Source organism: Choloepus didactylus, chromosome 1 (assembly GCF_015220235.1).
Source record: "Choloepus didactylus isolate mChoDid1 chromosome 1, mChoDid1.pri, whole genome shotgun sequence".
NCBI lineage: Eukaryota > Metazoa > Chordata > Mammalia > Pilosa > Megalonychidae > Choloepus > Choloepus didactylus.
The window spans coordinates 207601246-207615439 of NC_051307.1; the positions used below are offsets into that span (position 1 = coordinate 207601246).

A 14194-nucleotide genomic window follows, 5' to 3' on the forward strand; every position below is an offset into this window, starting at 1 on the left:
TTCAACACTATCAGAGCCCTCAGGGATAGGCAATTTCCTTTCATACGGAAAACAAATGTTCTTCCTTCAAATTGACAAAATGTCATAGCCGCCATTCATCCTAGACTGTCCCCTTGGGAAGTTAATGTCAGTTCCTTTGTCCAAAAATGAAAATAGCTGTTACCTCTGAACTGACGGGTCCTGAGGGCACTTTTCTTGGTTTATGGTTAAATTGCCTTGATTTTGGTAATCAATTCTAAAATGTCTCTAGGAGGGTTACATAGCAGAAGACCATTCTTTAAAATTCTGGATCATTTGGAGAAAATTCTTGGGCTAAAACCTAAGGTTATCTTGTCTTCCTACCTCCTTCCAAGCCACCTTGGCCCTTTAGGCAGCCATGTGAGCAAAGTTTGCCTGTTTCCATCTTCAACAGCTTTGCAAATAATGCTGCACTTTGGTAAATGCAAGCCAAGATGTAGAATGAGATGCCTTTGGTTTGGAAATTGGCCATCCATTTTGATAACAGGCATTAGTTTAATCATCCTCAAATTGATAATGGGTATCTCCCATGGAAACAAAGATCATTTGTTATTGATCATGATCCTGTCTTCTGATGTAAGCTCTAGACTGCCTTTGCCTTACAAAAGGCTGGTGTAGCCTCCTTATACAATCTGAAGGAGACTGGAAGGGGGAGGAGTGGAGGGAAGGTAAGAAAGCTCCCCCATGTACACACGAGATGTGCTTGCTCTATTGTTCTGTTACCTGCTCTCTCTAGAAACTTTATAGATTAGCTTTCATAATCCACTTTGAAATATTTGCCATTTTTAAAGTAAAAGCAATCTTTGCAGCTTGGGCTGAAGGTCATTTTATACAAAATGTTCATTCGTGTGCAACAAAGCTTATTTCTTCTTCAGGAACAAAGAAATAATGAAAGCCCCTTAAAAGCTGTTTTTCTTTAAAAAAATGATCATCTTGATAGTTGGTGATTTATATGTGCCATTTCTATTGGAACTGAAAAGTAAAAACATTTGTATCAATAATGATTACTGAATATTATTAAGCTGCCAGACATGACTCTAACACCTGTTTTCAGCACTACTTTGTAGGAGGAAAGCATGTCTTGGAGGTCTTCATGTCTGCTTGTGTCCTCCTCTCCATGCTATTGGTTTTGTCCTGTCATTGCCTGATAGTCATCCAGTCATCCATTGGGCCTCTGGGCAGGTCTGTGAGCTCTAGCCATTCTGAACTCATTGCTGTTTCTGGAACATTTTCCTGTTTCCAAAACTTTGTATGAAATCTCCACTTCTACAGCACCTCTCCTTCCCCTGGCTACCTCCTATTCTCCTTTTGGACTCAACTTAAATGCCACTTCCAGGAAGATTCTTTGCCCTCCTGGCAGGATTCTTTGCCCCTCTTGTTTCCCCAACTAAAAAACTTATCCCTCTATACTGAAATAGCCAGTTTCCTTCTGGGTCCCTCACCTTCTGTAAACCACCATATATTGTTTCATGGATCACTAGTGGTGCCAGTCCCACACTTTGGGAAATAGACATCTAATTACTTCAGGTACAAAAGTAGCAAGGATTAAAGCAATGATGAATCTATACTGTCACAGAGCGATAAATACCTTATTCTGAGGAAAGAAGTGAAGGGATTTTAGTACCAGAAGGAAAACAAATGTAATTTTGAATATCCTAACTTTCTTTTCTCAGCTTAATGGTCATGGTTCTTAAATTGGTGGTTTCTGACCCTGAATATAAGAGAGGAGTATTTGAAATTGTCCTGTGAATAAATCAATCTCATTTTGTCCACTTCTCTGGAGACATCTTTTGATGTGCTAACAGCCCCAGTGAGGGTGGAGATTTTTCATTTACTTCAGGGACACATGGAGTTTGAAATCTGTGACTTTGGGGAGGACCTAGGCGTGTTCTGTTCTCACCTCTGTAGGATGTGTCGGCGTCTTGAGCTCCAGCCTTGCCACATAAGGTGATGCAGGATAACATTAGCCCCAGGTTTACACTAATCTGCAAAAGGTGTAACTCTTTCTCCATCATATTAGCTCTTCAAATGAAAGCCACTGAATCTAGTGTAAGAGGCAGGTGAGCCATGCCACAATGGGTAGGGTTGTGACAGTATTATTACTACTCCTTTATTACTCCACTCGGTCGCTTTCCTTGTTGATTTGGAGGAAAAGTGATCTCTATGATATTAGTGACAATTTAAAAGCTACCTCCAAGTTAATCATCAGTGCAGACCAAATCCATGTTAATAATTATTGATTTTCCTTAGAGTCACTCCAGTTGGGTTTAAACCTTTTTTTTTGAGAAGAAATTATGTATTCATTCCAGAAAAAATGGCAATTAAAAGTCTTGGTAAGAGTCTTAAATGCATTATTGCAAACATTAAATGAAAATCACTAACCGTATTAAGTGCTTTGAAATCTTTGCTAAATTCCAACATCCTATTATAAAGCAAGGTAAAGCTTTTCAGCTTTAACATAAGAAATAAAATTAGCTTTTCTTCCTTTGCTATTCCATGTGATTTTTATATTTCTGTTTTGCTTTAAGGCTTTTATTCCACAATTTGCACCTCCCCTACATCATTTTAGGGATTTTGATTTTTTAAAAATACCTTTTCATTTGTACACAATTTGTTCTTTCTGATAGAATCAGCAGGAGTCCAGTAGTAAGTTACTTTGGTTGCATAATTACATTTTTCTATTACTTTTCCCACCTCTCACCACACATTTCTTTCTCTCGTGTACAAGCCCAAATGACCAGGAACAGCAACAACAACAGAAAGCAAATAGAACAAAAAAATCATTTTCTTCTTCTGATTCAATTTTTACTTTGGCTTGGTGTCCTATTTTCCTCCTTTTGGACCATGAAGGAGGTTTGATCTCTGTGATGTCTTTAACCCTAGTCTTGATTTAAGTGGTGTGGGGGAGGAAATAGATACTGTCCATTCTGCAGTGTTGTATGGCTATACATGGGGTCACTGTAACAAGAAATAAGATGTGATTTTAAATGAAATGGCTTTAGTATCTCTGCTATTCCCCTCGGCAGCTTTGCCTTTACCACTGCTATAAATATTGTCCATGGTCCATAGCTTCTAGCATTTCTTATTTATAAAGATAGCTCTTGTTTGTGCTTATTTCACTAAAAGGGAAGAGTTATTTAGAAATATAAAAAGTCAGTGAAATGTACATCAGCTCATGAGTTACAGCCTTTTAGCTTGTAGGTACTTTGTTCAAAACTCAGGATGTGTATTCCGGTACATTAGTATCATTTTTAGTGCGTAAGGACGTGCTTTGGCATTGAAGGTGGGAAGAATCTGTGGGCAAAACAGATTCCCTTGCCTCAGAGCTTTATTTCCAGTGTTCAGTTTTAATTAAAAACCACATTCACAATTCTATAATCCTATCTGCAGATCCCAAAAGGGAATTCATATGAAAGAAAAATTAACTTATTCTTATTAAAAGCACATGGCCTTTCTAATAGGTAAAATAGATCAACAGTTTTCCCCAGGCTCAGTGGTGGTTCCTTATATAAAAATTAAAATATTAGCATATTTAAATGGATTTTTCTTACCTGTAAGCGGTAACTAACTTTATTTTTTAAACATGCTTCATTTGACTTAGATGATAAGGATATTTGCCAAGGAAAGAGACATTATAGACTGTTACTTCTGCTGGCAAGCATCAGAGTTTGAAGTTGAGTGGTCTTGACTTTCTTAAATAATACTTCCATTATTTTTTACTTTATTAATGGTAGGAATTTCTGTCTCCAGGATTTGTTTTAGGTGAGTTTATGGCACGTACTGTCCTTCTTACCCAGTACTTCTATTAACTCATTTGCCTTCTTAAATGGTGCCTTAGGAGAAAGTTCAATTATCCTTTGTTCTTTTTGCAAGTTGCCCGGGTCTTTATGAGCTGCACAGTTTGTTATTACCATGGTGCACAACAGCTGAGCCTGCTTTGGGGGCTTTCCCCTGAAATCTTCCGGGAATGTAGTTTGTCTCTCACTGGCCTCAGTGCAGTGGGCAGGTTAGGATAATCCCATGACCGACTCCATGAAGGGTCATCCTGTTAAAGAGCCCTGTCCCGAAGTATTCATTTGCTTCAAATAAGACAATTATTATGTGTATCTGCAGGTTGACTATCTTTTTTTGAATCATACTTCCTAAACTTTTGTAGTGAGCCTGATGGGAAAATCTATCTTCATGGAAACAAGAAATGTGTGAGATAAAGCAGGTTTAAAAGCAAATAGACAAAAGCATGCAGCAAATTCAGTTTGAAAAGGAACATAAAAACTGACTCCCAGTATCAACTTCTCATGGATTCACTGCACTCAACACAGTGTTCTGGCCCATCTTAGTGCTTGGGACTAAGTACTAACTTAGTACTAAGTACTAACATTGAGTTGTTTCCAATGTTTTACCATCTCGTGCCCCATACCTTGTATTGCAGTGTTTGTGGTTGAGATACATTTCATGCTATGTTATATATACATACCATATAACATTCATATATAACATGTACATATACACACCTACATAGATACATATGCATACATAAATAAAATGCTATATATGAAATGCATTTCATGCTGTGCTCTTTTACGATAATTTTAGCTTACCTGTTATTTCCGTCTTGTTCTTCTGTTTGTTGGTCTCACACTGCTTTATTGCTTTTTTCATTTCCAATTCCTTACTTTCTCCAATGTTACCTGTCTTGGTTATCATGAAATTTTATTTTGTATTTATCTGTTGTTCATTTGGACATTTCATCCACATTTCTTCTCTGGGTTCTCAACAGTCTTTAGACACCATTGAAAAAACAAAATTTGTGTGTTTAAATAAATGCTCAAAATGCATGACTTAATAATGTAAATGTTCAGCCATGCATAATTTTATACAAACTCTATAAATCTCAATATATAACCAATTTTATGATAAATGCATAGAAATTCTAAATCCGTTACAAAGATTAACTGAATTAATTCACAGAAACACATAGATTTCTTACATCACTGTCTGCCACTCATCTGTCTGGGTCCACATAGACTTGCAAATTGCATCATGTGAACCTGGAAGGCTGACAAGCTTCATGGACTAGGATGATTCTAAGAAGCCTAAGACCCAATTAAAGTGTGGGGCCAATGTACCCAGTCTTTATCTTTTTTTGGTTTCTCACCTTCTCTGTTTCGTGGCTCTCTTCTATAAGTAATGTCTTAAAAATACATATGTACACAGATTTAAAAAGGTAAATGAGAAATGAGAATCTTGAAGGGTTGGTGCATCTCATTAATCAAGGCATCAGGAATGAGGTCAGGTCGGGGTTAAGGGCAGTTTTTAGTCAGTGGTTCTCCAACTTCAGAGGCATCATAATCACCTGGAAGACTTCTTAAAACAGATCTCTAGGCCCATCTCCAGAGCTTCAGATTCAGAAGGTCTGTGATGGGGGCTGATAATTTGCATTTCTAATCAGTTTCAGGTGAAGCTGATGCTGCTGATCTGTGATATATCCTTTGAGACCCTCTGCTCTAGGGTAACTTCTCCATGTGTTTTGGATGAGAAAACTGAGGCCCAGAAGAGGGGAAGGGATTTGCCCAAGATCTCGCAACTGTATCTGGTTAGCATTGGACTAGAATTACAGTATCTTCTGGCTCTGGCCCTGTAATGTTCTCTTGGGGTCCATTCTTTAATTGACCAGAGAAGGAGATCACCCCTTCCTGACTGCCTGAAGGGAGTGTGGGAGCCCAGATTTGCTTAGCCCTTTCAGATTCTTGTCTGTGGGCAGGACCATCTGTGGCTGGCCTCTTTATATGTCCAGTGAAGAGAGAGGACATCAGTTCTCTATATTAGTGTCTAACGTCATCCAAATAAATTTCAGCCTCTTCATTTCCATGTTTAAATTAATATTATGGCATGGGATGTTTGCCGATTTGTGGCCATTTTGAAATTAATACAAGTGTCATCATTTCTGAAATATGGCTATTAAATTCAGGTATGTGTTATGTCAAGAAAAAGCAAGTTAAAGACAGCACAGGGTAAGAGAGTAACCATGGGAAGAATAAAAATGGTTGAGTTTTTACTTGGATCTAAAAGTTTTGCTTTATTATTTCACTAAATGAGACTTTTCCCTAATATTCTCTAGCTTATATTTTCATGGTGGGAAATATCTTATTGTTGCCAAATTCAAATGAAAATAAAATGATTTTGATAGTTTACTAATTGTCTTTAATGCAAACATGCCATAAAATTCTTTTCATAAGAATATGAATTGGTTGAATTTAGTTGACTAACAAGAACAGCACAAGTTACATTTTTGTGGGTCCTGCTTATTGATTTAATATCATTGATTTCCTTATTGGGATGCAGACACATTGATAAAATGCAAATGACTGTCACCTGATAATTATGTAGTAGAAGTAGGCACAGAACTAATTGACCTTGAATGATTGGAGAAATGAAAATAAGTACCTTTTTCCAAACCATTGAGGAAGACAGCCCACTTTGAGTTGGATTCAATTCAATCCAATAAAACTTGAATAAAGGCTGTCTAAACCTAAGAAATTTACTGTTTTAGGTAGGTTCTAGAGTCCACATTGAGCCTCAAGGGCCACTGTCTTTGAAATGTTCTGAAAATGGATGCAGAACTTCAGTCCATTTATAGACACACATGACAATATTTGTTGGAAGAATTAATAAATGAATGATGAAAGCCTAAGTGCATTGTTTTCATCCTAGACTGCTTTTTCTTTTCCTGAATCTTTTAAAAATTTAATTTTAAAAATTATTTTCAGCTTCATGGGAGCAAAGACATCAGGTCACATGACATACCGTGTCATGATATAATTTGTCACTTTGGACAATGGAGAAGCATTCCTTTCATGCTGTAGAAATGAGTTCCAGGCCACACTTCTGACCTGTACTGTTGCTTTCTGTCTTTTCAGCGTCTGGTGGAGGCTGCAGAGGAAGCACACCTGAAGCATGAATTTGACGCAGACTTGCAGGTAACTGATTACAGTTTGATTTAAATTGTTTTCTGTCTTTGCTGCCAAAGGAGGAATAACAAGTTTCAGTGGCTGAGAGAGAAAATGGGCTTGTGCAAGGATGATAGAGTTTGAATACATAAGCCTTTTTTTTTGACAAGGCAAGATAGTGATCCTCAACCACTCTCCATCATGACAGTTGTACGGGATAATGCCACCCACTCAACACACACGTAACCAGATTTCAATGAACGCTTCCCTGATTTGAAGGGAATAAAATCTGTAAAATCACCCAAGCTCTTAATGGAAAATTGATAAGCTAGGCAGCAGAATATGTCCAAATCCCACCTCCCTGGCTACATTTGGAAGTGCAAGTGAATGAAAGCAGTGTCGTGATGGATATAACTTTGAATTGACTGCTGATTATTTAAAAAAAAATTAACCCATTCATAGACTTGGGATTTGAACATCTATTTAATGAATTTCTTGCAGTAGATCTTATATGGCACACCCATGTCTGGTTAAGAAGAATTTTCATGTTGACATATATAGAAAGCATAGTAAAAGGCGATGAGTAAATTGAATAATATTTGGAGGTCGCTTTGCATCTCTCCTGAAGCTACTTTTATCTGTATTGCTATTTTCACTTCTCTGACTTTTGTTCGCTGCTAGGAAAATGGAAGGAGCGAATCTTAATACTTAATTCTGTGCTTTGCTAGGACATATCTCTTTTAGTGGCATGTGGTCACAATTAGGAAATGGTGTTTATCTTGTGATGTTTTCATTTATATGGAAAAGATAAAAGCAAATATAAATCTTTAAGCACACACACAAAGATGAAAATACCAAAGGCAGCCTTTGGCTGTATCTTTCTCTGGTAGGTGAACCTCTTGTCATCAAACCCATCTGTCATCACCCCCATCTATATCTTTTGCCTTGTAAGTAGAATAATGCACACTCAAATGGGTTAAATGATGAAAATTTAATGAAGTTTACAAATGTGAAATGGGTAAAAGAAACCAGCAATGGTGGTGTCCTCCAGGGCTGACCACTGTGGGGGTCCTTTACCACTCCTGGGACAGGGGAGGGAGTGGCTGCCAGAACCTAGGGTGTGCAGCAGTACAGAGAGGGTATTTGATCAAGCTGGCAAGGGTGGAATTTGGGAGGAAAATACCTTGATATCACTCTCCTGTTTTCTGACCTCTTGAATTCATTTGGAAGCCTGTTGATGTAATTGATGTTGTGCAGCCTCTGAGACATTGAGCTGTGTAGGAAAGGATAAAGAGTGGTTCTAAAAAGGAAAATAGAAATTATAAAGCCCACCATCTGAGGGTTATTTTCAGGCATAATATCCAACATATGACAGAAACAGAGTCAGGCATGTATCAAAGAGTAAGAGGTTCTAGAGGGAGGCAGAGAAGTGCAGAGGATTGTTGGTGACACCGGGAGAGGAGTAGGGAAACCAACTCAGCTATTTCAGAAAAGCTGCAAGAGGTGGAGGAGCAAACTGAGTACGGCAAGAAGAACCTTGCTTCCCTACAGCCACACCCACATAGCCGCTTCACCAGCACCCAGGGACCAACACACTTGTTTTTAAGTGTGATTTGTCTTCAGAGGGTTTGGGCTTCCCAGACTGGGCCAGAAGGGATTAATGAATGGAAGCATCGGGAATCACCCCTGCAAGCATAAAAGTTGTAAGGACCTCTTGAATGTGTTGCCAAGGGAAGCTGTCGCTCTCTCCTCAGGAGTTCCCAGAGCCTTTTCTGGAATATTCTCATTGTAAATGACAGAAACCCAACTCAAATAAACTTAAATTAGATTAAAACATTGAATAAAATAAGAATTCATGGGTCTACACTGATAATAAATAAGCAATCATATGATAGGTAAGTAGATAAATGCATAAATGAATGAGAAGGGGAAGCTCACACAGTAGAAGCCAATGAATAAATATAGAAATGATGAAGTTAGAGAATTGTGGCAGTAATCCATTCAGGCAAGAATCATCAATGGAAGCTCAAACTAGTGGGTAAAAGTTTGATGAAGAACAGGACATTTACAGTCTCAAAGTATCACCCCACAAGTTACTTATTAATTACAAAGGCAGAAATAGCAGATACAACCTTAAACAAATGATCAAAGAGTTGTTACCACCAGTAATGGGACACTGACATCAAGTGCCACCAGATGTGATGACCTGGAAGGATGCAATGTCACTTACATGGAATTCTTGCCCAAAATGTGTAGCTTTTTGATAAAGCATAATTGTTCCTCAGATTGAGGAACATTCTACCAAGTAACTGGCTAGACTCAAGATCAGGAAAGACAATGAAAGATTGAGGGTCTATTCCAGACTAAAAGAGATTAAAGACACATGACAACTAAGTGCAGTGTGTAACGCTGAATTGGATCCAGAACCAGAAGGAAAAAGGTTGATTTAAAGGACAACATTGGGATAACTGGCAAGATTTGAAGATGGACTGCACATTAGACAATAGCATTTGACCCTTGTACTGTGCTTATGTAAGTGAATGTCCTTGTTCTTGTTTTTTTGTGGACCAAATATTTGGATCCCTTGGACCAACAGGGGTGAGTGAGTTTGCAGGAGAGTGAGAAAGATTATTGGAGGTCAGGACTGTTTTGGAAAATCTGGTATTTATGGTTCACATAGTTAATTTTACCCTGAGATCAGTTATCTGATAGGTGGTCTGGAGCACGGGAGGGAATGTGATTGTTCTTAGAGGGTTATCATTCTACAGAGGAAAAGTATCTGATGGTTTAGCTCCACTGGCCTACAGATGATGTTCTTTTTTGTCCACCTGAAGCTATTGTTATCTTCCAAGAGTGTTATGACTTCCATCATATTATTGGAGCTTTACAATAAAATTCTGGTTCAACACAGCTGATTCTGCTTATCAAATCTGGGGCTGTAAACATGAATGCGGTGTCGGCATTTCTTTCGATAAAAACAGATACTGAGGAAACAAGTCTCTAGAGTGTTAAAGTGTTCATTCTCTTAAGAATAAGGAAGAGGGGTCCATTCTTCCTTTCCAGTCATCTGTTCTGTGTAAGAACAAGAGACATATCAGGGTGCAATTGTGGTCTGAACACAAGAGTAGATGTTGAAGTCATCTGCCAATATTACAGAGTGCCATTCACTGTCTGCACCCCAGACCTCACTGAAATTGTCTCTGAGTCAATGTAAACCATGTGCACTTTTGTGGAAACCCTTCAGAGAGAGGCCTTTGATAAAATGGATGTGTATTGAAGAACACATTAGATGAATGTTTCAAAGCTGCTTAAACTTCAACCCTATTTAAGCGCAAGTCTGTTAGCAGCTCTGGAGTCAGCGCCATCGCCTTTACGGGGTAACAGGTCTGTGCAACGGCTCTGAGTTTATTGCTAGGATGGTCCATTGGAGCCGATCAATTGTTAATCTGGGTTCTGCTGACCTCTGGGTCACTCTTGCCACTTGATTGTTTTTATCAAAAAATTTCATACTACCATCTGCTCACTGTGAAATAATGCTGAGGAGGACCCTTTACTATTAGCAGAAGGAGCTGGAAGTCTGATTCCCTACATAAGATATTTATGGGAAATGTCCTAAACTGTGTAGCTTGGAGTTATATAGGTCTCCACCTTTCTGTTCTCCAAACACAAAAGAGATGACAGTCTGCTCCTTCTTTCATTTTAGATCAGAGTCTTGGTGTTGTTGCAACATTTGTGTGCTTTAAAAGTGAAGAATTTGTTTTTATTGGTAGAAAAATCAAGAGTTACACAAAGAAAGTTTTATTGTCAGGATTTTATTTTCCATTTAAATTCCTTCTTACAATCTCTCCAGAGGTGTAACTTTTCTCCTATGTAAAATGCTCTTGACATCTGCTGCCCCCTCTGCAAGTTCCCGTAAATATGGCATTGCATTGCTAGTTCTTTATGACCAGATATCTCCATTAGAGTGATTTTCAGTTATAATTGCTGTTGAGACCTTGTTAAAATGACATATCCTCTTCATTTCAGTCTGTGAATTAACATAGGTTTTCACATGAAAGATTAAAAATTATGATTAAAACAAAGTGTGTTTTTAAGAGAAGTACTTTGTCTTAATTATCACATGTGATTATTTTGTTTAGTGTTTTACTGTTACTATTTTAATGGCAAAACCTCATTGTGGAGGGGGTCCTAACCCAAGCTATCCTAGCCATTGATGAATTCCCAGAAAACTAGGTCTACACATTTTCAGCATAACTCAGAGAATGCCTTCCTGCTCTTACTAGTTCTTTTTGGGTTTTTCCACTGGCAGCGAGGGAGAAGAAAAAGTCTTTTTGACAGTTTACTAAAAACCTGCTTATCTTTGAACTACAAACATTTTCTTCGAAAGCTGTCTCGTATAAGTGCCAGTTGCACAGAGCTGGTGCATGGTGGGGAAAAAAAAAGCATTTTGGTTTTTGAATTGTGTATCCTGCAGAAGCTTTTCCATGACAAAATTTTCTATAATAATCGTGCTTTGTTGTTTGGTAAGTAATAGGAAAATAAAAAAGACTGGTGACATTAAGAGGATAAACAGAAACATGAGAGAGGAAAGAAATGGTGGGGGTCGGGGAGAGGACCAAATTGTGTCCTGAATGTCTCCTTCTGGTTGTCGCCAAGCTGCAAGCTCCTATCTTGCAAATTCAGTGGCCTGATTTCAAAGTCAGGGTGAGAGGATTGGAGTGGAGGGATGCGGGCTGTTGATGGGAAATCTCTTGAGATGGGACAACTTGTGTTCCCTCCACCTCCTTGCCGTCTGTTGCGAAGGGAGCTCTGTGCTGAAGGAGACCCAGGGGAGGAGAGAAAGGGTGGGCTAGGAGCGCCAGTGTTCACTTTAGAGCTTCTAACACCATTCATGGGGAGAAGGAAGCCTTTCTGGGAAAAGATTAGAAAGGAAAATGGAGCAGCAAACTGCAGAGCAGAGCTGTCCTTTCCCTGCCGGTGTTTCTCTTCTAGAAAGTGAGGCTTTTTCCCTGAGGTGGAAACTGTATGTCATAAACAAGAGCAAAGGAAGGATTTAGTAGAAGTACTTCCTGAGTGGAGGAAATGAGTGTTCTCATGGGGACCATGTATTCCCACCAAGCCCTGATCCATCCTTGTCCGCTAGCTCTGTGCGAGGCATTGAGCTTGTTGCTGGAGGAGAGGGGAGGGGCAGAGGCAGAGGACCCAAGCCCACTTAGAAAAGGTGTTTTGCATAGAGATAGCTAATTGGCTTTTGTGCAGTAAACAAGGAAGATAGAGGTCACATCTGTAGGAGAAATAAATAAAAGGAGGAGAAGGAAAATTTTCACATTCTTTGTGTTAAAATAAGTTTTTTCTTTTTTTTCTGAACTAACTGATGTGAGCATGCCTATTGCTTTCTCTCTCTCTCTTTTTTTTTTTATCACCTTGGCAGGGGGTCGCAGTTGGTCTTCAGTATTTTAAGATCTTACATTAGATTTTGTGGTTAAGGCATGCCATATGTCTGTTATTTATCCACTAGACTGATGTGTAAATAGTTTCCAAGGAATCTTTAAGTGTGAGCCTTTTAAAATCAAAGTTACTTAGTTGTCACACACATACATAGACACACACACCTTATGCAAACATATGTTGTGGTTTTGTTCACTTGGCTGGAACATTGCAATTTGTCCTAAGGCCAATGTTATTACCTGAACTTTGTGTTTATTAGTTGTCGGGTGGTCACACTTTATACCTTTAACCCTGACTACTGGTCATGAGAGAGTGGAAGAAGGGAATGGAACTCAGCTTGTTCCAACAGAGAGAGCTTGGCGTGGGTGTCTGGAAATGTAGGTTCGAGTAGCTCTAGGCCTGACTGGATCTCTTGGTTGCTTGTGGATCTTCAACAAGTAACATTGTGACTGTGGGCTCTTTACTTATCCACAAAACAACGCACTTGTATTATCTAGATGATCTCTAAGATCTCGTTATTCTCTCGTGTGCTGTTTCATTCAGCAGTCATTGATAAACTCGTATGTGTCAGGCATTGTGTTGTGGAAATAGCCATGAACGAGATAGACACTCCATCTGATGGGAAGACAGATGTTAAAGATGACAACATAAACAATTACTAAATTTTCATCGTGATAAGTGTGATGAACGAGAGGTAACAGTGCACAACAAGGAGACCTTACCTCACGTGGGAGCTCCCGGGCAAAGGCCCAAAGGCGAGTCTGGATTGGGTGGAGCTTCTATGTGCACCTTTGCCACAGCTGGAAGAAACATCCCCAAACACAGAGAAACCATAATATCTTCATTTTCCACAAGTGAAAATTTGAAAGTATTTTATCTATTTCCCATATAACAATCTTTCTCTCTTTCAAATTCTAATGACACTTTATTTTTGCCTTTTTAATGATGCTTACCACTTTCTTTCCTAATTGTATTCAAATAAGTGTCCATTTGTTATTTAATTTAGCATTTATTCAGAACTCAGTATTTTTTAAGTGCCATTCTAGGCTGAGGAAATTCTACAAACTGATATGTGATCCTTGCCTCCCAGGAAAGTTCTATCTAAAACCAGTCATGTTAACAAATGATTACAATATAATATGAAGGAGCTAGCCAGCTGGAGTAGCATGCAAGCTCTGTGAGGGTGGGATGGATTGTTCTTCAACATTGATTCATTCATTCTTCTTCCAACAAATATTTATTGAGCACCTATTGTATTCAAGAGGTGCTACAAAGCACAGGGTTCAGAGGATCTAAATGAAATAGAGAAAAAAAGAGCCAAGATTTTAGTCCTCCTTGACATATAAGTACACAAATGGGCTTTAAATTACAATTGTGGTAAGTGCTATCTTTAGTTTTTTTCTTATGTGAAATCTTCCATAGTTTAATGCAAAGAACTTGAACCTTGATAAGTTTGACTTGATAAGGGGAGTTCATTCCTGCCCTCTTTGCTTCCTTCCCTCTTCCATCCTCCACGGAAACCGCTGTTCCAGTTTGTAACATCAAGAGATTGGTTTTGTATATTCTTCACAAATGAAATAATGCAGCATGAACTCTTTTGGGTCTAGCTTCTTTCACTCAACAGAATTTCTGAAATTTATCCACATTGTGTAAATTTCTTCTTTCCTAGCGTAAGCATTGGGTACTATAAATTGTCTGCAGTAGTGCATTCCCCCCGTCTTGAGACTGTTTGCTTTGTTTCCATTATCATTGAGTCCAAAATATTTTCTAATTTCCCATGT

General features: G+C 38.6%; 1 protein-coding gene across 6 annotated transcripts in view; it reads left to right on the plus strand.

Moving 5' to 3' along the window:
* The window catches only part of CACNA2D3 (calcium voltage-gated channel auxiliary subunit alpha2delta 3), a 1184653-nt gene that overhangs the window by 465264 nt on the left and 705195 nt on the right, over positions 1-14194 (plus strand). For all 6 annotated transcript variants that reach the window (XR_005210766.1, XM_037798412.1, XM_037798419.1 and 3 more), the window contains exon 4: positions 6936-6995. Coding sequence is in view for 5 of the 6 variants with exons in the window: in XM_037798412.1 (XP_037654340.1) it covers positions 6936-6995 (60 nt within the window). In the remaining variant the exon portion in view is untranslated. The remainder of the gene's footprint in view (positions 1-6935; positions 6996-14194) is intronic.